This window comes from Petaurus breviceps, unplaced genomic scaffold (assembly GCF_028583685.1).
Source record: "Petaurus breviceps papuanus isolate PSGF00001 unplaced genomic scaffold, PetGlider_PUasm1.0 90919, whole genome shotgun sequence".
Lineage (NCBI taxonomy): Eukaryota > Metazoa > Chordata > Mammalia > Diprotodontia > Petauridae > Petaurus > Petaurus breviceps.
In genome coordinates, this window is record NW_027187378.1 from 30,748,882 (window position 1) to 30,774,286 (window position 25,405).

The 25,405-nt window shown below is 40.2% G+C and overlaps 3 protein-coding genes across 3 annotated transcripts in view; 1 reads left to right on the top strand and 2 right to left on the bottom strand.

Moving 5' to 3' along the window:
* Positions 1-398: 398 nt before the first annotated feature.
* NPM2 (nucleophosmin/nucleoplasmin 2) lies at positions 399-10,618 on the bottom strand. The gene is made up of 6 exons (XM_069075976.1): positions 9,199-10,618; positions 2,504-2,695; positions 1,885-1,974; positions 1,516-1,601; positions 1,202-1,327; positions 399-509 (listed from the first exon to the last, which is right to left on the bottom strand). The coding sequence occupies exons 3-6, from the start codon at positions 1,937-1,939 to the stop codon at positions 399-401; spliced, it is 378 nt and encodes a 125-aa protein (XP_068932077.1). The 5' UTR covers positions 1,940-1,974; positions 2,504-2,695; positions 9,199-10,618.
* Positions 10,619-15,316: 4,698 nt separating this feature from the next.
* On the top strand, positions 15,317-22,313 carry PBDC1 (polysaccharide biosynthesis domain containing 1). Its single transcript, XM_069075728.1, has 6 exons — positions 15,317-15,737; positions 15,814-15,879; positions 19,764-19,823; positions 20,261-20,401; positions 21,276-21,387; positions 21,617-22,313. Exons 1-6 carry the CDS (start codon positions 15,699-15,701, stop codon positions 21,736-21,738), a joined length of 540 nt encoding a protein of 179 aa, XP_068931829.1. The 5' UTR covers positions 15,317-15,698; the 3' UTR covers positions 21,739-22,313.
* The window catches only part of XPO7 (exportin 7), a 41,531-nt gene continuing 38,428 nt past the window's right edge, over positions 22,303-25,405 (bottom strand). The window contains exons 27-28 of the mRNA XM_069075727.1: positions 24,652-24,779; positions 22,303-24,069 (exon numbers count right to left, since the gene is read on the bottom strand). Coding sequence (XP_068931828.1) covers positions 23,976-24,069; positions 24,652-24,779 — 222 coding nt within the window. The 3' untranslated portion in view covers positions 22,303-23,975. The remainder of the gene's footprint in view (positions 24,070-24,651; positions 24,780-25,405) is intronic.

The window sequence follows — 25,405 nt, forward strand, 5'->3', positions numbered from 1 at the left end:
AATAAATACAAAGCAATGTGTTCCAAGTGCTATAGGACTTTATGTGGTAGGTTGAGGAAGTCTGTGTGTATCTGTGTATGTATACACGTATTTATATCCACATGTGTATGTGTGTGTACATTTGTGCATGTTGGGTATGTGGGAAGGGAAGACTTTAGGAAGACTCAGAGGGGAGGGCTTTTCAGGAAGGAGAAAGAGTCGGAATGAAGACTTTGAAGGCAGGATTGGATAAGCTCTGCTGGGGAGGTTGAGGCTCTGGACTGGTTTAGAGACAGAGTTGGAAAGGGAGGTTGGAACCAAATTGGGGGGAGCTTTGAATGCCAAGCCAAAATTCCCTGGACAACGGGGAAACCTGATTGCCTTTGCCTGTTATGGACCTAGCATGACAACCTCACACTCTACCCCTCCGACTTACCAATAAGTTCACGGCCACTGATGTGGACTGGCCCTGAGCCACACCGAAGGTAGAAAGTGATGGGGGGAGTGAGCTCCATTCCTGACATGTTGGCCTGAAAAGGGAAGCAACCAGGAAGCAGAATTTCCCAGCTTTCCTGCTACTCTGAACCTCCTGGTTTAAGTAGCTTTAGAGAAAAGCAGGGGAAGTGGCTCAGTCTTAAGCTACAGGGTATCTTCAAAGTTAGTTTGAATAGCTTATCTTATTATTTGAGCTTGAACTATTACTTAAAGCTATTGAAACTTAAATCTGCACTAAGATGACCCTGTATTTGTGCTGAAAGGGAAGTCAAGATCATCTTAATAATAGTTCTTTCTTCTTCCTCTTTTCCCTTGCCCCCTTCAGCCTCTCTACTTCTTCAAGTACCCAGTGTCCCTCTTATTTCCTGTTCTGATATTTATTCATACTAAGGTAGTAGAAAGTGTTACCCCTCCCAGAAGCCTTGCATTTTAAAGAGATTGGCAATATTTGACTTAAAGGTATATTTTAAAGACTTAAAGGTATATTTTAAAGAGATTGGCAATATTTGACTTAAAGGTATATTTTAAAGACTTAAAGGTATATTTTAAAGAGATTGGCAATATTTGACTTAAAGGTATATTTTAAAGACTTAAAGGTATATTTTAAAGAGATTGGCAATATTTGACTTACAGGTATGAATCTCTAAGGGTAAATTTTAGAGAAAGCAACTTGTCTCAGTCCCTACCCTTTTCTCACTCTCAATCCATGGGCCATGTGGTGACTTACCATGGGCAGGACTGAGGGCTTCAGCATGGCAATGGGAACTGACCGTCTTTCCTTGCCATGCTCATCAGGGGGTGGGATGATCTCCACTATGTTCACATCATCATTGTTCTTCTCCCCTAGGCAGATCTGTAAAGGGATGTGGCAGCAGACTTAAGCTTCCTTCATTGCTCTAGGCATCTATCTATATGGGCCTCAGTAACACTTTTCTTTCCTATTCAAGATTCCTCCCCATTTTTCCCTCTTCCCTAGGATAAGGCAACCCTCTCCTTTCACTTCCTAGTCAGACTTGGTTGTCTGCTTAAGGGCTCACTCACCACATTCAGCATCAACTTATGGCCGATATTCTCATCTTCCAAGGGGTCAAAGGTGTATGAGCGACTATCCCAGTTCAACTCACAGCCTGAGGAAGAGAGATGGGGGAAGGGTGGCTATGAAGAATAATTTCCCCTTTTCTCTGCCCTCCCTCATGCCCTCTTCTTTACCATTTTAGGTCAGCAAAGATGGAGCACTAGCCATCAATCAACAATTCTTGCCACAGAGGGTTTCCTATTCCCAGTGCTGAGAACAGAGTAGAGATGAGGGAAATCCCAAGAGGAAAGAAGGAGGAGTTCTCTTTATCCCCAAGGCTGTAAACACTACCCAAACCCCTGACTCTTTCAGGAGCAGAATCCCATCCTACTTACTCCAGAACAGGGCCAAGGATTTTTCAACCTTGCTGCTGACACTGGTTAGAGGCATGATGCTTGAGGAGGGAGTTTTAAGGGCACCTAAGGCTGGGAGAAGAGGGGAGACAGGTAAGGGCTGCTCTGACAAGCCTGGCCCACTCAGATCTTCCTCTGAACTCCAGCTGCCCCGAGCTGTCTATCCCCCTCCTTCACCAATAATTCACCTTATTTTGTCATACAAGTGTTTGTTAGGGATGTAGACCTTTCCTCAAAGAAATAGTAATTTCTCCTTGGTTTTCTTTTGTCTTTCCCCAAAGACCTAAGGTATGGGACACACAATAGGAATCACTAAAGGCATAATGAATACATGAATAAAGCCAAGTTTAATTCTCAACTATGGGGTTTTAATGTTCAGAGGTCACCCTTTCCTTGCTTAGGTACCATCATCCCCATCTCCTGGGACTTTATGAAACCTGTAGGTAAAAAGAAGCCAGGGATCAGGAAGCAGCATTAGCTCCCAGCTGCCTGACCTCACCTTTGCAGTGCCAGCCTTCTTATCCCTCTTAACCCCCTAGTCATTCCATTCTGCCCAGCATTTCCGCCTCTGCTCCCTCAGCTACAATGCCTCTATGCTCACCCCCGCTTCATTCCTCCTTTATCATGGGGCAGGGCAGCCACACAGATGGTTCTTATGAAGCTTGTTAGGTCCAATCAACCTGCTGGTTGTAGGTCTTAAAGTAGAAGAGGCCCCATTCTATATACCATTCTTTTCTTTTCCTAATAAGTCCTGAAGTATTTATGAAGAGTTTAGGTTCTGTCCAGCCCTGTGCTAGGAAATGAGGAAGAAACATGAGAATGATAAGTCCTTGAGGACACAGTCTTCTTTTCCCCTTAAATTTATTTATTTACTTTTAGTTTACAACATTCAATTCCACCATCCCTTGAGTTCCAAATTTTTCCCCTCCCTCTTCCCCCCCCTCCCCATGGCAGCATGCAATACAATATAGGTTCTACAAATACCTTCACATTAAACATTAGTCAAGTTGTAAAGAAGAATTATAACCAATGGAGTGAATAACAGAAAGAAGGACAAAACAAAATACAAAAGAGAGAGAGTAAGTAGTTTGCTTCAATCTGCATTCAGACTGTAGTTCTTTTTTCTGGATGTGGATATCCCTGTCCATCATGAGGGGGACACAGTCTTATCTTAGTCTTATCTATGGTTAGGGGGAAAAAAATCTCATGACCAAACTAAAAATAGAAAAGATCACAGACAATAAAATGTATAATTTTGATTACATTTGATTACATTAAACTGTTTTGCACAAACAAAATCAATGTAGTTAAAATTAGAAGGGAAACAGTCAACTGGGGACATTATTTTGCAGCAAATTTCTCTAATAAATTTTTGATATCTAAGACATAAATATACATAAAGATAGATAGATAGAGAGAGAGAGAGAGAGAGAGAGAGAGAGAGAGCAGAAGAAGAACTGTTACCCAGCAGATAAATGGTTAAAGGTAGTTCTTGGAAGGAAAAATTCATACTGTAAAAGCCATATGAAAACAATGTCCCAAATCATTAATAACAAGAGAAATGTAATTTAAAACAACTTCTAGGTTTCACCTCACACTCATCAGATAGAGGAATTTCAGAGTTCAAGATCTTGGAGGTGGAGTAGTTTCAAGTGATGGTGAGGTTTAAGTGTGATATATGATTAATTAGATCCCTATTTTATCCCAATTAGTATCAATCAGTTTGATTTGATTCCATAGAGATGGTAATTATAAGTTCTGTATATTAGGCCCCAGAGCTGTGAACTGCAGATTGTAAATTCATTTGCTAAATCATAGGATGCTAACTAGATTACCTCCACCCTTGTTTTTGCCTTGTTATGGTGACCAAGTCCAGCATGGCAGGGGTGACTCAATGAAAGTCCCTCAATTATTTTTGTTGCCCCTCTGTCCATTGTCATTTCTCTATTGCCCAACATGGGGAGATGACCATAAGCATTTGACCAATCAGTTTGCTGTTTGCTGGCCTGTGACCTGCCGTTCTATCAGCCCACGGGCCCATGTAGATGTTTTGACATCTGTTTATTAGTCCAGCCCATAGATCTGCTCATTGCTCAGTAGGACCTCCTGAAAGGTCAAGATAGGTCTGTCAGGTTCTGCTCAACCAGTGGAATTCTATATGTTGTATAGAATCTTCTGGAAGGTTAATGAGGCCCTGAATTTTATGGTGCCTCTTCTGTACCATCTGGGTATCAGACACTATAAAACTAAGGCCTTAGAGAAAGGGGCATCTCAGATCATGAGGAAAATCTGAGATCTACTTCATTAGAGGTAAGGACTCTTTAATAAAGTTTTATGGCTTGGAGCTCTGCCTCAGTTTCTTTTACTGTAGGCTGGACAATTTTGGACCTGACATTAGGTAGTTGAAATAATGTGGACAATGAAAGTCACAGGAATCAAGGAAGTTAAGGAACTTTGGGTCTTGGTGTTAGAAGGGTCATCCAGGTACTGAGGATGATGGCGAAGGGTAGTGCTGAGAGGAGGTGAGTCTAGGACCACTGGCACTGAGAAAGCTGGGAGAGCATCTTGAAGGTCAAAAGTCAAGGCAGATAATACTTTAATAAGTCCAAGATCTCACCAATGTAGACACTCTTTCCAATAGTTCAAATCACAACCTAATTACACTTCTGTTCAGGTTCCCCCATAACTACTCTGTAAAAAAATCCACCAAAATGGGGCGGGTAGGTGGTGCAGTGAATAGAACACTGGCCCTGGAGTCAGGAGGACCTGAGTTCAAATCTGGCCTCAGAAACGTAACACAAAAAACTAGCTGTGTGACCTTGGGCAAGTCACTTAACCCCAATTGCCCTCTAAAAAGTAAAAAAAAAAATCCACCTAATGCACCAGAGGCCTTCCTGTATATCTTTTAACATTATGTGGTGCTGATGTAGTAATTAGGCTATCCTTTTGTCATCTCTCATTCTTGCTAATGTGATGGTTCTACTACTTCTTTTCTCCATTACATATCTCCTGAATAATGTGTTTTATGCCTCTCCTTGTATGCAAGTCATCTTTGGTAATATATTATGATCTATTTATGCTTACCATTCATCTCATTATCCTTGGGGTAACCTGAGATTATAATTCTTTGGAGATTGTAGTCTTTCATGGTTCCCCCCATTTAGAGTCTCTGGAAGAATAGTGGTATTTTTAAAAGATGAATTTTTGTTTTAGGGAGCATCTTGGATCACTGAGGGTGATACTGTTTCTCAAAAGTGATCCAACTCACTTTCCGCTAGTCAGTCCTGGGGCCAGTTCATCGTTCATTTGTAATGCTTATCCTGCCTATTCAAGACACACACACATAATATACATATACACACAACATATATGTGTATATACATATGTGTACACATATAAATATATGATGCATACGTATACATATGTGTGTACATGCACAGAGAGAAAGATAGAGAATCTGAGTTGCATTAGTCATTCTTTATCCACTTAGTTTTTTTTATATGGATTTAACACAATTGACATTTAATTGTTTGAATTACTGATGGAGGCAGGAGATGTGGTGGTAACTCAAATTTATTGTAGCACTTTAAGGTTTACGAAGATACCAAATATTTGTGAGAAATAATTCATTTGAATCCCTGCTCTAGTCCAATCAACATTAATCAGTTTGTTATGATTCCACAGGGGCAGTGATTATAAAGTTCTGTACATTAGGCCTCGGAGCTGTGAGCTGAAGATTGTAAGTTCACTTGTTTGATCATAAGAAGCTAACTAGAGACCCTCCACCCTTGTTTTCCCTTATTATGCTGACCAAGCCCAGCATGGCTGAGATGACTCAATGGCATGGAAAGTCCCCCAACTTATTTTTGTACCTCTGGACCACTCTCTCTTGTCCAACATGAGTAGGTGACTATCTTATGACCACTTAGTGGAGATCCCTCATGCTTTGCCCAACCCAAGACCCCCTTGCTGACATACCATTTCTAGTTGATGCATCATTTTTTGGCCCTTGAAACAAGGTCTATCAACCAATAGGATTCTATATTTTGTGTAGCCCCCTTAGTGTGTTCAGGTATCAAATCTGGTATCAAGCCTTATAAAAAAAAAAGCCCTGTAAGAAAGAGGCATCTTAGATCTTGAGGAAGATGTGAGGTCCACTTCATTAGAGGGGACTATGGACCCTATAATAAGGTGCCATTGGCTCAGAGCTCTGCCTCAGTCTCTTTTATTGTAGGTTGGATAATTTTAATCCCCACATTATTAGCACTCCAAGATGGAACAGAAATGTGTGGACCTCAGCCTCTTTAGGTTAGTCCCTACAAGGGACCCAAAAAGGAAGTACACACCAGGATGAATTTTCACTGATGGCTCACTAATGGACACAGGCCCTGTGAGGTTGGACTCTCACTGCTGTCTGCACCCAAATTCTCTGAGCCTGAGATAAGTCTCTTCAAGGGTGGTGAGTCTGTCTTGATTTACCCTAAATTCAGTTACTTTAAGAAGGGTTTTCAATTGGGTTAAGAGGGATTATTTGAATTTGTGACTAATCTGTCTATATTTATGAGCTCTGGAGCACTCAAATTCTATTTTTATAAAAATTATATGGACATAGCTTTAACTTTTTATACACAGGCTATTTTTTTTCCTTTTTCCTCCATTTTCTTTACTTTCATTTTGTTAAGACCAGGGAGATTCAGCAGTGGAATTGCTAGTTCCTCATTTTCAGCCAGCTAGCCACCTAGCTAATTTTAAAACTATCCATTGGCAGAGTTGAAATAGAATTTTTTGCCTTTAAATTCTTTTATCAAGGAGTAATTAAATAATTTTTGTCATCAGGAGAAAAATCTCTAACGAATTGAGGGGGAAACTCATTTCAGTGGCTCACAGTTGGGTGAGGAACCCATCTGGAGGACCCTATGATCAGTCTCTGGATGGGTAGAGATTAGGGGAGTGGTTCTCTACTCGGATACCATCTTGAGGGAGCAATAATTTGGGCAAGACCTCCCTACCTTAATGGAAGGCATGTGACTACCCTGGAAACAATCCTAATCTCTTCAAACCTGAGAAGGCTCATTTTAGTTTTACAGAGATGAGGAAAGGAAAAGACTCAATTTCACTTAAACAGTAAGGTTATTATCACTTATATTCTTAGGATTGAGTCAGTTATTGACAATTGAAGTTAAATTTTTAGCAAGTTTTAAAGGAAAATAGGTATGAATTTTGCTGAATATTCACTTATGAAAGACCTTTGGGCCCTAGTTGACTGGTTTTAGGACCCTAGACGTTTAAGCCCAGAGATTAAGAATTGGAAGTACTGGAGAATTTCTGAACGAATCTCTGAATATTACAGTGTTAGCTGTGGGAAAAGAACTTCCATATAGGTGGAACTCGGGCAGAGAGAAGAGGGAGGCCATATCTAGTGTCTTCAGTGAGGAACTTCTCAGATGGAATAAGTCAAAAGGTGGGTACCTTGGGAACCTAGGCCAGTTCTTTCAGGAGAAGTTCCTCCCCTTCAGGAGAGCCACTCCTGGTTTGAGGATGACTGCAGGAAAGATGGGATTGGGCATAAGAGGATAAATGCATCCTCTAGAATATCCATGGGGAAAAGGGTAAACTCCTTGTCCAGGGGACTAAAAAAAAGAGCTATTAAGCTATGTAAAGTATGGTTTGAGAATACTCCCATAGGGCTTAAGAGTATTTTTTTGGCCAAACATGGAACTTTTGATTACTTAAAAAGTTATGGAATTTTATTGAACAATCTCCCCAAATCAGTTTAGAACAAATGAACTATTGATATTGCTAAATTCTTCACCATTCATAGTTTTTCTTCCTCTGATTATACTTTGGCAAAAAGTCTAGAGGAATGGAACTTTAACCAGTTCTTCTATCTATTAGGGACTTGTTTTAAGTACAAAGTGCACTTTAAATGGGTGAAACCAATTGGCAAATTAAACTAAAGCAATTCTGTATTGTTATTAAATTATATTTCTTATTGATAAGATTCCAAAAAGCATTAACATAATTAGGAAGCAGAAGAATTATCTCAGGCTGACATTGGACACTCAGCTACAAGACTGTCATAAGTTTTATACTTAATCGAGGAGACAGGTAAGATCTTGACTTCAAAATCTCTTAAAGAAAAACTTCAGAGAAGCTCAGGCCTGATTTAATGTTATATGTTCTGTGTGTGTTCATTTTGTAAATGATGAAACTAAGTTTAGGAATAGTGGGTTCTTTACTTCACATAGAAAGGGACCTCATTAGGAACATCTTTAAGAGAATGGGAAATAAGTGTCTGTTTTGTTTGTGCTGTGCTATTTGTGCTACATGCTAACCCATACCTGACAGGTGTTTAAACTATGCCTTTTCTTTTGGAGTGATCAACCAAAAGAGACAAATTGCAAAAAAGTAAACTCCTCCCCCCCCTAAAAAAGCCTTAAAAGAGGAAAAATTTTTCTTTTTTTCCCTCTGTTTCCAACACTGGCCATGTTGGCGATTGCTGAGATGAAAAACAGATATAGAAATTAATTGAAAACTGAAATACAAAAACCAAATTTATGAAAAAAGAATAATCAAATTTTTTTTTATTATTAGAAGGAAATTTTAGACCATCTTTATAAAAGAATAAAAGTGGGTAGAATTGGAGTTCATTTACTCTTGTGTTGTTTATCGCTTTTAAACAACCAACCTGAAGGGACTGAGCAAGCACTGGCTGAAGGTGAATCCTAAAGTGTTCTCCCAAAATGAAAAGCTTGTTTTGAAATCAGAAAGTAACTGAAGGTAAGTGAAATTTAATGATACTACTGGTTTAGATCAACTGTTTAGGTCAATTAAAACACAGTAAAACTTGTGCTGAAATCAATTGTTTAGTGAAATTATGTTCAAATAAGGCTATAGTAAGTTAGGGAAAAAATTACCAAAGATAGATTAAACAAGAATATAAAAAAGATAGATATAGGAATAAGTTAGTTGCATGCAAACCTAATAGAGGGTGCTTAGATTAAAAAGATCAAATTAAAACGAGCACATGGCTTATAAAAGTATAAAATACAGACATTTTGAGAGGGAAAAGCAGAACTTGCAAATTATTTCAGGACAAATATTTTATAAGATGGAATAAGGAAACTTACAATCTAAAAGAAATTCTTATCATTTGGAAGCTTGCAAAGTCATAAAATAAACAGTGATTTGGGATTTCTACTAAATTATTCCTTATAATAAGTTAGGTTAAGAAAAAACAAAATAAATGGACTTAATTTTTGAGTGATTTGAAAGGAAAAAGAAAAAAAGTTATACCTGGAGCCCTTCAGAGAAGTATAATCTCCATCAGATGTTTTTTAAGTAGTACAATTTCTGTTAACTCTATATGAAGACAAAACTGCATGCATTTTAATAAAAATAGAAATTTTAAATCAAGAAATTATTATAATATATAAATAATAAAAGCAATGTTCTCAAATTCCTAACAGAGAAACTACAGTTTTGGAAACTATCAAAACTCTGTAAAAGAAAGAGGCAAAGGGGCACAGTGAATAGAGCACCCGGCCTGTGATTGTAACTAATTCTAATTGTCCGAAAGCCCTTAAAGAAATTGGTATTAACTATGCATTTATAACCACTAAGAACCAAAAGGGGATTTGCTACAGGAATTAAGTAGAAGGAAGAAAGAGTAGTGCTGAATAAGGAAATAAGAAATGTTAAGAATGAGTAAAAGTGTAAAGAAAGTTGGAGTTTGTTTGCACTGACAGTGTAAATTCAGGGTTTCAAAGTAAAGGTTTTTGGAGTTTTGAAAAGGATATTTCAGAGAGGGTCTTAATCCCACCGAAATAAAAAGCATTTAGAAATTTTTAAGCAATACCCTTTGATAGTTGTTGCATATCTTCCTTTCCCAATCAGTATAAGACTACAAAATAAGTTTCATAAAATGCACGTTAATTGATTGATAGAGAAAGATTAGCTCTTTGTTCTGGTTTAAATAGTTATGCTAAAGGATAGTAATTTAGAAAATTTAAAGGAATTGGTCTGGTCCTTTGGTTAACTCAAAGAAACAAAGAAGCAGTAATGGGAAGTTGGGAATGTCACCATGAATTTTTTTTAATATAAGTCAACTAAAAATAATGGAACCTTGTACAAAACGACGTTCAATTGTTGCCACTAGTCATTATAAATAAAAATTGACTGCATTGAAAATATTGTAATGGTACTAAATTAGAGGATCTGATCAGTCCTTGTATGTACAAATATTTACACTTATCTCCCAGGGTTGTTGGGAGAGACACACAGTTGTGAAATGCTCAACACAGTGCCTGGCTTGTGTAAAGGATGAATACTGTAGTGTTTAGACCTTATAGGAATATAATTGAAAAACATGCTATCCCATTTATAGGTACTTTTTCTAATTGGCATGGAATGTTAACAAAATTGAGAAATTTTTGACTAAACATTTTAAAGCATTACTAAAAACAGGCTTAAGCGACTTTCAAGACAGAAAAAGCCCGGCACATGGTGGGCACTACATAAACTACTAAGATTAGCATGAAAATGCCAGGGGTAATAAGATAAATGACTTTCTATGAAGTGGTAAGTTTGAAAGGTATTTAACTAAGTTATTAAAGCAAGTTTCTTCCTCTTTTCAATCTGAATACTGTTACATTATAGATATATCTGTCATATGATTATTAGAGTATATATTTTTAAAAACTAGAAAATAATAATAATAATAATAATAGATGTTAAAGGACTTACTGTTGGGAGAAAAGCATGATGAAGTACTCTTAGGAGATGTTTGTGAGATTCCTTGGGATGAGCCTTGTTGACAGGGCACTGTGAAACTAGGCAGCACTGCCATTGGATGAACTAGGGCCTCCTGCACCCAAAGTGGAGAAATTAAACTTTTGAATGGTAAGTAGGTGTCATTTGGGATCCTTGGAAAATCATGTAATTGTATCTTTTAATGCTATTATTTTGAACCAACTATTTACTGTGTATGAACTTGTAGTGAAATGGAAACAGTAGTACAATGCTACAGGTCTCTTGTGTCTGGGCTACTGAGGAAGGTAAGCCACTCATCCCCACGTGTACTTTTTTTAGTTCATAAGCAGGAGTAGGTGGGAGAATGGGCTCGTCATTGTGGCACACAAGGAATAATAGGTTTAATTAATCAACAGTGGGTTACTCCAGTCACCACCCCTATAACAACTTGCAGGACAGCCACTTGATCAACTTGTGTAGCTGAAGACAGACTAATCAGTCTTGCCCTGAACTGGAAAAGCAAACCCACTAGAAGCCGCTCTGAAACCCCATTCATCCCCGCTTTCCTAAGAGGAGAGATCCCCAGAGGACCACAGGAGTGCATCAGAGGATGTGTAAGAGACTGGACCTTCTTCATTGTCATCATTATCATCCCCAACACAAATGATTCCTAATCCACCTGTTCCTGAAGCTCTCATCCTCCTTTCCAGTCTTCTACTTTAGCTTTTGCTTCACCACAACCAATAATGATCAATAATTCCTTTGTTCATGAACCTCAACCTATTCCTTATTTTCCTCCACTCCCTATACTAGTCATCCAGATCTGTTCATGTTGTCTGTAGGGATACTGCCTCGACATCATAATGAGGTGGCCATTTGTCAAAATTGCTTGAGTCATTTTCATAAATTCAAAAGATTTCCAGAACCTGAGTGTAGAGCAAACAATGCTTGTACTGCTGCACTTGAACAAATGCCCAATGGTCCCCCGAATTATGCATCTTGTAGGTCATGTTTTACTAGGATGTCCCTTGTGGTTCTTGGTCAGTGAGAGTCACTTCAGACATTTATGGTATGTTTTGGTATGTAAAATGGTATATTATGAGTTAATGTTTATCCAAATGGAACATAATCAGTATAAGTTGTGCCAATTTCCCTCTTTTCTAATGTCATCTTTGTGTCTAAGTAATGGGACTGTCCCCTTCTGGTTTTGTGTCACCCATGGAAAACTGCACTGTATCCATTTAGATTGTGATAATTTACAGAAAGATTGGGGTCTTTCTCTGAGTTGAAGGGAAGGAGATGTGAGAAATAATTCATTTGAACCCCTACTCTATTCCAATCAGTATTAGTTTGCTATGATTCCACAGGGGCAGTGATTATAAAGTTCTGTACATTAGGCCCCAGAGCTGTGAGCTGAAGATTGTAAGTTCACTTGTTTGATCATAGGAAGCTAACTAGAGACCCTCCACCCTTGTTTTCCCTTGTTATGCTAATGAAGCCCAGCATGGCTGAGAAGACTTAATGGCATGGAAAGTCCCCCAACTTATTTTTGTACCTCTGGACCACTCTCTCTTGTCCAACATAAGCAGGTGATCATTTTACAACCAGTTAGTGGAGATCCCTCATGCTTTGCCCAACCTGAGACCCCCTTGCTGACATGCCATTTCTAGTTGATGCATCATTTTTTGGCCCTTGAAACAAGGTCTATCAACCAATGGGAATCTGTCTTTTGTGTAACCTGTTAAGAGTGTTCAGGTATCAAGCCTTATAAAAAAAGCCCTGGAATAAGGGAGCATCTTAGATCTTGAGGAAGATGTGAGGTCAACTTCATTAGAGAGGACCATGGACCCTTTAATAAAGTGCCATTGGCTCAGAGATCTGTCTCTTTTATTGTAACTTGGACAATTTTAATCCCCACATATTAAGGCTCTCTTTTCTCATCTTAATCCCTAAATTTGTCTGAATTTGTCCAAAGTCCACAAGACTTTGTGGTTTTCAGGAGAATTCCCATCCTAGGGTAAGTCCTTAACCTTATAATCAATCAATCAATCAATCAATAAACATTTTTAAGTACCTTCTATATGCCAACTGTTGTGCTAAGCTCACCTTTGTAGATAATAATTCACAAGGTTTTGTTTTTTTTATAAGGGAGTTAAAAATAATTGTTTTCAAATTGGAGCTGATCACTCTTCCAGGTATCGAATATATCTATCTAGTTCCTGAAGTGAGGAGGTCAGGGAAGACTGGCCAGCCATCCTTAATGTGGTGGGTGTGAATGGGAACTGGAGCCTCTATTGGCTGCTTAGTGCTGACTAGACCAGGTGAGGTGCTAATTTTTAACTAAGCTGATGAGGAAACTCCTCTCTAGGGACATGGACTCTGACCTGAATAATGAAGTCCTTTTCCTAAAGGGCTGGAATATTAAATGAAGACCAGTTCAACTAACAATTGATGATCACCCCCCTCCTCACTCCCCTGCTGAAGGCAGTTAGTAGTCTCTCTCTGAGGAAACCTGGATGTTTCAAAGCTAAGGCTCCTGTGAGCATCTTAAAACCCTGAGAGGAAAGATCAGAGGGGAGACAATTTATAGGAGCAAAGAATTAAGGATTATTAGGGGAATAAAATTCTAGGTCTTTGGAAGAGTAGTAACAATAGCTCACATTTATATGGTACTGTTAACATTTAAAAATAATTTTTTTCTCACAAAAGCCTGATGAAATACTGCCATTTTACAAAAGAGATTGTGTAGTGGCAACCACACTGGCATACCCAAGATAGCTGCTAGCACAGGTTCTTAGATCTGCTTTACTAGGAAAGATAGCTGTTTAAAGGGTCAACAATCTTTTCTCATTACATGCACTAGTTCAGGGGAAATGTCAGCACCCTGAACTTCAGAGAAAGTACAAGCAGAGAAATAAAGACACACAGACAGGGCTCCAGAGTCTTTACATCTGAGCATTCAGGAGCTCTGATCATAGGGCCACTCAGAATCTCCACCACCAGAGAATCACAAGATCCTTCTCATAAGGGAGCACCCAAAGCAAAATACCAACTCAGGGTATAGGTAAACTTCTCAGAGCCAGAAGGCATCACAACCCTCATGACCCAGTGACTAATTAGAAATTAACAAAAGGTGTGAAAGCCTTCCTACAAGCAAGCCTCCCCCTAAGCAAGCTTCCCTTAATGGGCTCCATGTGAAGCCTATTAATGGGTGGGAAAGCTCTTCTACTCCATTAACATTATAGACTGACAGGTTACATGATTTACAATTATATTTACAGGTCATATCGTTAATGTTGGGTCTCCTGAGATCCAATGGAAGATTCTTTACACTCCAGATTGAAGCATACTTTTTTTCCTCCAATTTTTCTTTTCTTTTTCCTTGGTGTTTCCATCTTTTTCAACACGCTCAATATGGAATATATTGTGCATGATTTCACATGTATAATTGCTATCAGATTGCTCGACTTCTCCAGGAGTGGGGGAGGGGCAAGGAGGGAAAAAGAGATTTTGGAACTCAATTTAAAAAACTAAATGTTAAGGGTTTTTAAAATTTTAATTGGAAAATGTTTAACTTAATAAATGAAAAAAATATTTTTGGAAAATATTCTTCGAACCCAGTACCCCTTAATATCTTCTGTGGTTTTGTTCTGTAGCTGTTGGGTTGTTTGGTTTTGCTTTTTTTTTTTTTGGTCTCAAGTATCTTGTCCTTAGATACCTTTAATTCTAAAGTAAGCCCTGAATAGATCGAAAGCCTCAGAAATGGTGGTATTGTCTCCTTCAAGAAAGTCAGTCAGGACTGGCAGCACCATTTTAACTCTCAACCATTAATTCGAACCTCTGAAATGTTAACCTTGGATTATTTTGCTAAATCCGTGATCATACTCACTAAGTAGTTGTCTGACATTGGCAAGCTACTATTCCTCTCTTTATCTGTTTCCCCCTCTGCAAAACCGATTTAGTAACAGGAGCTCCTAGATTTGGGAAAACAACAAAAACTATAAAGTTACATAACTTATTTTTTACCCTCTTAAGTATGAGAATGAAAAAGCACTTACTATGTTCCACAGTGCTAAGGCTTGGGGTACAAAATCAGTCTGCCCACAAGGAGCTTACATTTTTTTTTTTTAAGCAATTGGGGTTAAGTAATTTGCTCAAGGTTACACGGCCAGGTGTTTCTGGGTGGGCGCTAAGTGTGTGAACCTGGATTCGATCCAGGTCATCCCGACTTTGGGGCCGGTGCTCTTACTCACTGTGCTACCTGGCCGCCCCCGGAGCTTACATTCTAATGGGGAAAACAACGTGCAGGTGAGGGGTAGGCAGGAGACGCACTTCGGTCTAGACAGATACAAGCGTAGAGGTTGGTGCACGGGGGTGTAGGTTGCCACACCCCACTCAGGGGCAATGGCGGCTTAAATTTCATCATAGTTCCCGGTTCCAGAATTAAAATATATATGATGAGGAAGAAGAAGGTGCATTGTTAGCCAAGAGGTCTGTTGGGAGGTAGCAGACGTGGTTGTAGAGGGGAGAAGACACGCGCAACCAAGCTAGGAGACATTCTCCAATGAGCAGAGGTCATGGCAGAAGTACTTCCGGGGCATTGACGTAAGGCTTTCCCCAGCCAATAAGCAGGTATGGACGACTACCTTTCCTCGGCCATGCTTCGGAAGTGCCCTAGATCTTAGCCATCACTAAAGGCTCACCTACTCCAACCTCTACCGCCCCTTCCCGCCGATGGCCAAGCACCTCCAGACGGTCTCACCAGTGCGTCTGCGCCAAATAGCGCTACCAGCCTCGGTGGCGGAGGGAGAAGGACGAGAGCAGAATGGGGCCAATTTTCTTCCTCAATTTTTCTTTCCATTTCGATTTTTCGCTTGTGTAGGGGCAGTTGGCGCGTGCGCAGACGCAGGCGCGCTGGCAGTCCAGACCACTTTCCCTATCCTTTCCACACTTCCCCTTCGCAGGCGAGGATCTACTTCCGGTAGTTGCCCGGAACCGGCGCTTACGAGGGGGCATTAGGGAGACAGCGCGTTTACTGGGCAGCGATGGCGGCGGGGAGTGGGGGTAGTTGCCTGGATGCGCTGGTGAGTGCGGTCCCCCCGCGTGGGTCCCAGGCCGGTGGGATGGGACAGAGCTTTGACCTGTGCTTTCTCTCCGTAGGGACCCGGAGAGCTTCTGTCAGCGGCTCATGCTCTCTCCCTGCCGGCCGAGGCCTACGGCAATGACGTGAGTACGAGCCGGACCTTGAGCGCCCTTCGGCTTTTGAGATTCCCGGTACCCGGCCCCTAGCTCACCTTGAGCCCCAGGCCGACGGTCGACGTCCCTGAGACGCCTGCCTGTGGCCTCAGGCCCCCGAAGCGCGTCCGTCCGGGGGCTTTGGGCGCTGCTTTCTCATTATCATCCGACCCCTCGACGTACTTTTCTACCAAAGCCCTCACGAGACTGCTCCTGATGAAAAATCTTTGCCCGCGTGCACCCTGCACTCCATTCTGTCATCTTCCCACAACACCCCCCCCCCCCCCATTTAAAATTTATTCCCCTGCCGGTTTCCCACCTGCTACCTGCAAACAAGCCTTTTTACCCCAGTCCTTAAACCGTGGGACCCATGAACAGATTTTGAAAATGTGTTGATTTCCATTGTAATCCTGTGTATGACACAGTGAAATAGAACACTATGGAGTCAGGTTTTGGGCTGAAGTCCCACTTTTGACACTTGCTATATTCATGACCTTAGGCAAGTTATAATCTTCTTAGACCTAAGTTTCCTTCATTGTAAAATGACGGTGTATTAGCTGGCCTCTGAGGTTCTTTTCAGATCCAGATCTGTGATCTCTGAACATTTCAAATTGGATATCCCATAGGCATCTCAAATTCAGTATATTTCCTGTCCTTTAGATTCCCTTATTTGTTGGGGGGTACCACCATATTCTCATCAAAATTGGAAAACAGCTTCATCCTGACTACTTATTCATTCCTCCCTCTCCAATCAGTTGCCAAATCTTCACCTGCTTCCAAAGCATCCTCACATCCGACCCACTTTCCCTGCCTTAGACCTCTTCCCATCACCCCTGTCCTGGACTATTCTAATAGCCTCCTAAATGGTCTCTTTCCTCAAGTCTTTCCTTACTCCAATGCATCCTCCATAGAGCTGCCAAAGAAATTTTTCAGAAGTGTCTTAACTAGAAGTGTTCTAACCATGTCATTCCCCTTCTCAGTAAACTATTCACTACCTATTACCTTTTTTAAGAATTAACAGCTCTTCACAACAAAATGACTCCATCTTGCTCCTTGAGCACACACCCATAACCAGCTAAATTGTCTTTCTGTTCCCATACAGGACACTCCCATCTCTGTGCCTTTGCACTGGCTGTCCCCCATGCCTAGAATGAACTTCATCTCCCTCTAGAATCTCTGCCCAGCATCTTTAAAGTCTTGGCTCAAGTACTAATACTTACTTTCCTGATCTACCTGACTTTGCCTTACCTTGCCCATTCTCCTGAAATTATCTGTTGTCTTGTAATCTTCTGGAGGGTACGGGTCTCTTTCCCTATTCTCTTTGTATAGCCAGTATCTAGCACAGTGTCCAGCTTGCTGTAGATGGGTATTTAATAAGTGGCTTGTTGATTAGGGCCAAGGAACATCCAATTAAGGTGGAAAATCTCAAGCAGTTTGGTCATAGAAGCCAGGTTTTTGGTCTGGAAGATAATCTAGGCAGTGCCAACATCAAGGAAAGTACCTCTATGGTATATGCAAAGGTACTGAGTTTAGCTTTGGGAAAATGGATGAAATAAGACATCATTACCCCTACCTTTGTGGGACTTTAGGCATTAGAGCATATACACAATGAGGGAGGCATGGTATGATGGAAGGGCCCTAGAACTGGAACTGAGAGAACCTGGAATTGCATCTAGACTTGGCTACTAATTTGCCTTTGTTACCTGGAGCAAGTCATTTAACCTTTCTGGCCCTCTTTCTTAATTTGTAAAATAAGGTCCTTGGATTATTACATGGTTTATGATCTTATGAACTACACTGTAAAATAAGTACATTTAAGGTATAAAACAAATGTTATATTGAGTTAAGAGAAGAGCTAAGGCAGATTAGAGCTCATCTTGAATGTGACTTGATGCTGTAGGCTACAAGAGATACGGAACACTTTGAAGGTGTTCAAGGAGAATGATGTATCCAGTGAGTGTTATTAATGTGCTATTTGGTCTAGGAAAGAGTATTCAGTCTGGGATAGGGTCAGGCTGGGCCTTGAAACAGGTTAGGGTTGGGATAGGATGTACTCAGTGAGACACATTTGGCTAGAAAAGTTGCCTGTGGATTAATAGTGAGGTGGTGTGTGTAGTTCATAGAAGATTGGCCTGAAGAGTCAGGAAGACCTAAGATTCATGTCCTGTCTCTGACCCATCCTAGCTGTGATCTGATCTTGGGCAAATGTGATTCCATCCATGTGAATACCTTTTCTAGTGATTTACATGGCAACTTTTGACACTTTGGTGGATATTATTTCATAGGTTGCTGTGGCTGAAAATGTTCATTGGGTGGCCAGTTTTATGGTGATGACCTCAAGCTAAAATTAGCTAGGCTTTTGACAGTAAATTTTTTTGGGGGGAGGAGGGCAGGGGGCCACATCCATTCTTGAAACTCTTCTAGCTTGTTAGGATAGTGTCTGTCAGATAAGTTGGCATGGCTATCTAAGAACCTAGGGGTCAAGATGAGGCATTGGAGGATATGGATGCTTTAATAATGATTATTAATGATACCTTGTTTTTGTATAACACTTTTTGTTACATCTTGACTTGGTATTAATCTTATAAATGATCTCTCTGGCTTCATGCTCTCCCTTTTAATGTCCTATATGTTACTTACCAGCAAATCTTTTAATTAGTTGTAAACAGTCAGGCACTTGTTGCGGAATAAAGTCCAAATTACTTTTCTTTTTGGAGGGGGAAGGTAGGGCAATTGGGGTTGTGACTTGCCCAAGGTCACACGGCTAGTTTTTGTGTTAAATGTCTGAGGCTGGATTTGAACTCAGGTCCTCCTGACTCCAAGGCTGGTGCTCTTATTCACTGCACCACCTAGCTGCCCCAAAGTCCAAATTTCTTAGCCCAGCATTTAAGGCCTCCTATCATCTGGCTCCAGCTTGGGATCCTGCCAAACACCATCCCGATTCACTTGTCCATTTATGACCTTTATCCTTAATGCTTCTACCTCGAGTCTCCTATGTTAAATCATTATCTATTCTTTGAATCCTAACTTCAATTTTCCTTCTTCCATGAAGTTTTTCCTCATCTCTTCTATCTCCATTGATTGCCTAGCTAGAAATATCTTTAATGTACTTTCTATGTAATTAATTTACATTAATGTGTAGCATTTCACAATGCCATGTATATACTTAATAATGCAATAATACCTAGAGCTTTTCAAAATACAAAGAGCTTTTAAAAATAAAACATCTTATGTTTGTATTGTATGTTGCACTTCATAATATAGAAGATTAATTTCATTTTACATTTGAAGAACCAAGGCACAAGCAAATAAGTTAATCTTAAGAGCTAAGAAATTAAGCAGATAGGGGTGGCCAGGTAGCACAGTAAGAGCACCGGCCCCAGAGTAGGGATGACCTGGGATCGAATCCTGGGCTCAGACACTCAGCATCACACCCAGAAATAACTGGCCGTGCAATCTTGAGCAAGTTACTTAACCCCAATTGCTTTAAAAAAAAAAAAAATTAAGCAAATAGTTGATCTGACTCCTCCAGTCCAGTACTTTTTCATTCTTAAGAGCTGTCCCCAACAGTCTCTTCAAAATGTTATAGCAGTGTAATTGATGAGACTCATGATCTCTAGCCTAGTTGTGAACTTTTGACAACTGTGGCATCTGGAGAGATAGCATAGCTTGATTGTTGTCACCTATGTTCTCAGGTGTAACCTGGATAGCTTTCTGGTCAGTCAAATTTGAATTCTTGTCACTTTTTTTGCCCAGAACAGAGCAGGGCCCCATTTTCCTCCTTCCTGGTTTGCCCTTCAGTTTAGGCTGCTTACTCTTTTGTGCCAAAACTGGGGGCAGTGCTGAGAGATGACTTCTTCTTTGTTGTATTGCAGCCTAACATTGAGATGGTTTGGGCCATGAAGGCTATGCAGCATGCTGAGGTTTATTACAATGTGAGTCTTTTTTATTTCAACTATTCAAATAGAATTAAGGAAACCCTTCATGGTGTCAAACATTTTATAGTACCTGCCTTCTGGGAGGGTGGGGTGGCATTCATCCTATGGTTTAAAGAGCAGAAAAAGAGAACTTCACTTTGGCATGGGAAAAAGACTTGTATTTTTCACTGAGTGCTAGATTTGGGAAGAAAGGACTCGAGTTAAAATTCTACTTCTGCCACTTGCTACTTGTAGGACCCTGGGCAAATCACTTAGTTTCCTCTTCTGTAAAATGAAGAGCTTGGATTAAGTATCCCTTGCCCTCCAGATCTACATCGATATCTGCAGTGTAAATAGAACAGATGAGGGTCAAGGGGATTGCAATGTCCTTTTTAATAATTCCATCACTGTGCCTAGGAGCTATGACTTACGTTTGCTTTCCTGTTATTTGGCAGTTGATTTCTTCAGTTGACCCACTGTTTCTAAGACTCACTAAAGTGGATGACCAGATCTATTCAGAGTTCCGGGAGAATTTTGGGAAGCTCAAGATAGATGTGTTGGACCCAGAAGAGCTCAAATCAGAAGCAGCTAAAGAAGTAAGCTGCTTCTTTATCTTATAAGGACTGAATTAAAATTGTGGTTTATGGATTTATCTTAATATGTAATCATGAGAAAAATGGAATGTTAAGAGTGAATGGTTATAGGTAGTCAGAGGTTGCTTATCTGCTTCATGGATCATGTGGGTCTCTTGCCTTTTGGCTGTTTCACTTGTTATTGGCATCTAGGGCTTACTCCAAATAAAGTATTTAAAGAAAAGGTTATGATGAGCCATTTTAGGTCTTTTGGATATATGGTATCCTATGACTACGGATTGTTAGAAATTGGTTGCACTTTTAAAAATTTAACCTGTAACTTTAGTCAAATTAGTTCAGTTGACTTTTTCCCACTTAAGGCATTATTGGTGTTCATACTGTAATTATTACATAGTGATTACGAGCACTGTGTAATACAGACTGAGGGTCCAATGCTCACCTTTTCCTTTTTTTTTTTTTTTTTTGAAGCTGGGTCTTCCTTGCCAGGCAGGGAGTTCAGTGGTTGTTCATAGCTCTAGCTCCACTGTTGATCCATATGGAAACTTTACCTTGCTGCACTGGGCTGGTTTGCCCCTCTTAGGCAATGTCTCTGCTCCCAGGAATTCACCATATGGATGCCTTGGTGCAGACATCTGATTTCAGCAACTCAGAACTCCTAGACTCAAGCAGTTCCCACATCCTTACCTTCGTGTGCCCACCTCTATTCTCTTTTAACTTTAGGACCAGGTACATCAATTGATATTCTTAAATTTCTGCCTGCCAGTGAACAGTAATTTCAATCCTGGTATAAGCTTGTTTCTGACTAGAGATTTGGTTTATGTAGAGCCATAGTAGATGGGTATGTTTGATTTTTCTGGTCTGGGTTTTGCTTCCACAGAAATGGAGACCATTTTGCATGAAGTTCAATGGTATTGTTGAAGATTTCAACTATGGTACACTGCTGCGATTAGACTGTACTCAGGGGTATAGTGAAGAAAACACTATCTTTGGTGAGTATGGTGATAGACATTTTTTCTGTAGATAGGATCTTGGTCTTATTTGAGAAATTACCATTTATATATCATGCATTTGATTATCAGGATTTCTACTAGGAAATAAAACTACTTATTCCCTAGGCCTTTGCAGTTTTCTTGTTGGTGAAACCTTTGAGGCAGAAAGTTTTCTTATTCTCTGTCAGAAGAAAAGGAGGTCTGAAACTTAATTTTTCTTGCTTCCCAGCAACCAGGATACAGTTTTTTGCTATTGAAATAGCTAGGAACCGGGAAGGTTATAACAGAGCTGTTTACAACAGTGCTCAGCAGAATGGAGCAGCAGAGAAAGACAGCACTATGTCCAGGTAAAGATCGCAGGAGCTACCAATCTTTCAGATTGCTGAATCTAATATTCAAGAGACTTGCAGGAACCTTTGTGGATTAAAGAGGCATCATTATTTGGCATCTGCTCTGTGTAGTTTCCTGATTGGACCACACTTCTCAGGGTATACTAAAGAGGCAGTGTTTTCAGAACTGTTCAAGGAGCAATCAATAAAAAAAAATTCATCTTATGACTAAAAAAGAAAATATACAAAAATATGACATTGTTAGGTGTGTTCATGAACTTTATATGGGAACTTTTATAAAAAGGACTTTATTTTACCCTTCCTAGTTCTTTCTCAGTGTTCAGAAGTAAATAGTTCTTGAAATGTATATGCTCTTTAATTGCTCTAACTTTAGGGCAACTATGTAACAGCTGTCAACTTTGCTATATCTCTTGTACATTTGTGGGTTAACATTTTATACTATTTCCCGTAATATCTTAGAAGCAGGTTTGGTTACAATGGTAACCTGCCAACTATTGGCATTATACCAGTTATGTGTTAATATTCATGCCATGGCTAGAAAACTTAAACAATAAACGAGAATAAATTCAGTAGAAACCATTGAAGTTTATTGGCGGTCACAATGCTTACACTGTATGTAGCAAACACCCTTACAAGTCAACCGTCAATCTGACCACGCAAGAAAAGACCCAACACACAATCGCCAGAGGAAAGAACAAAAAAACAAAACGAAAAACAGAAACACAAAACAAAAAAACACAAAACAAAAACAAAAAAACTAAACAGGGTTGGGTGGGGGTGGGAAGGGAAGAGAAATTAAAATGAAACCTAATTGATGTATTCCTTGGGCAAGAGCTGAACTAGAGATGCACACAACTAGCAGCAACAATTGTGGGAAAGGTACAAGGCTTTCTCTATTTCTCTGTAGGTAATTTTTTGTTTTTAATATTAAAAACGTTTACTATGGTGGGGTTTTTTAAAAAGGAAAAAATGTATTCTTTTTTTAAAGGGGCAGAAGGAGAAGGATGTTAAATATTTCATGCTAGGCAGACCTTGTTATTAAGAACCCCCTCCATTGTGGTAACTTTCTCCAGCTCGTACATTCATGAGTGCAGGGTATATATAGATATATATAAATATCCACACACATACATCCACATCCACACACACACACACACACACACACACACACACACACACACACACACACACACACACACACACACACACACACACACACACACACACACACACACACACACACACACACACTCACTCACTCACTCACTCTCATACTCTTTCTGCCTCAAGGGCTGGGGAAGACTAAAAGTTATTGGCCACAGGAACTTGGCCAGAAGTAGCCATGTTCAGAGCTGTAGTCCCAGGGCAATAAGCTTTTATTTCAGCTCCTGTGTTTCCATACTTAAGAGACCCAAAAAATCATTTAACATACAGCTAAAAAACATACTGCCTTAGAGCAAGAGGCCTCTGTCTGGGGAAATGGGAGAAGGGAACAAGATCAAACACTTTAGCTGGAGTATCTGTCAGTGGCCGGGGGGGCTCAAGGACATAGTAAAGGAGGAATGGTGCTTGGTTGGACATGGCTTAGAGTTCCTAATAACAAGGGTTAAGACAATAATAGGAAGTGGTAATTTCAGGGAGAAGTGAAGGGACGGACAATAAGAAAAAATATACATTTGGAATTACTTTTTTTGCCTCTCTCTACACTTGTCACTAAATATATCTCTGCACTTTCACACACCCTCATCCAGTAAAGCTTCAGGCCACCAGAATACACATTTTCGTCACTCGCATACACAACCCCTCACTTCAGCATTGGTGCACTAGACTCTGTAAAAATTTTTCAATCACACTTTTTTTTTTTAAACTTGAGTCAATATAAACCTTGTTCAAAATGTTATGAAAAAATGTACATGTTTATACAAGGCAGGTTGTGTCAGGACGCTGGGGTTCTTCCCCTCCATCAGGAAGAGGGGGCTGGATTCTCACACCTTCCTGCTTACTATCCCCACTTCCCCCAACCCCACCCCACCTCCCAGGAACCAAGCAGTGCCCTGCCCCCCTGGTGAGCACAGGCTCACACCCCTCTTCCCTGGGAAAACAGCCAAACTGACCTTTTGTAATCCCCCCCTGGGGGAGGAGCAAGGGTCAGCCATACCCTCTCCCCCTCAGAATTGTTCAACCCTCTGGGCCAGACCAAAGGGACACTGCTCTGTACAGGTGGAATCTGGTAAGGTGTCAGCTCATCATGTCATTGCTATTCACGCCATAGGTGGAATTTTTCATGGAGTCATTGACTTCCCGACGAAATGCTGACAAGTTCTGGGTGAACCTGCAGGGGAAAATTGCATGGGTTACAGGGGGGAGAATCTCTATTTTAAGAATGTTCCCTCCCTTTTTCAGTAAAGAAATGCCTATCTAAACATGAGAAATGACACTGACCATTTGACGTACCCCCCTTTCTGAAGGCTCCAAGCAAGCTTAATTAGGAATCTAGTAGTTAAGTCTCAGGTCCAGAAATTTACAGGAGAAGCTGGGTAAAGTTTCCTAAGGAACACTTTTATTTAGAACTCAGAATCTTGGTGCACAAAGGACTTCGGGAGTTTCCCAACACTGTCGTTTTACTAAGGAAATTGGGTTATAAAAACCCAAGGTCACACAGGTTAACAGAACTAAGACAAGCATACAGGCCTCAGCTTTCAGAGGTATTTCCACAATACTATGGTGCTTCCAGCATTCAAGAGAAGGAGAAAGGGGGTTAGCTGAGATTTGGACCTGGTTAAAGTAATGCTATCTCCAATACCAACACCAAAAGGCATCATTTATAACATTTTCTAAGTAGGGAAAGGCTCTTAAAAGGGAAGTAAATCAATCTTGTAGCTGTGTTGCCACATTAGAAAATACCATCACTCACCTATCTCTGTTTTTTGTCAGAAGATTTCGTTCAATGCCTTCCATCAGGTTCTCAAAACACAGGTGCATTGCCTGCTGTTTTTCAGGGGGCTGGCTGTTCACTATACTGTTCCTCAAATCTGAGAAATACTGTTAGATGGGTCAGAAGCATGAAACAGAAGATAAGAAGAAGAAAGAGAAAGGATGGTTTAGGCTTTACCTATGTGCCATAACTAAGTTCTCATTCATTATATAAGTTAGAAAAAAGTATTTGTTAAGTACGAAACACTGCTACATGAAAAAATAAAAACAAAAATAAACATAAGGTCTTCTGGAGTTGACAGTATAAAGCTGTAAAACAGACTAAAACATGGTAAGGGTATGAAAGGAAACGTTATTCAAGTCCTGAGTGTATTCAGTAAGCATTTCTTAAGAGCCTACTATGTGCTAGGCATTGTGCTAAATGCTGGGGAAACAAAGAGGCAAAAGACATCTGCCTTTGAAGAACTCAAAATCTAATGGGGGAGGTTAACATGAACAAACTACATATAGGATCAATTTGAAATAGTTAACAGGGCCGATTTTCTTCCGAGGCCCCCATGTCCACCAATATTATAGGCAGTATCCTCTTAACAGCAGCAGAAATTTGGGAAGGCTAAGTTCCCAGTCTACCTCTACTAGTAGTGCTTTGGGCATCCTTCGTAAATTAGGAAGTTAATTTAGATCAGGATACCCAACTTGAGACCCACTAAGACACTTCGGGCAGTTTCTCAATT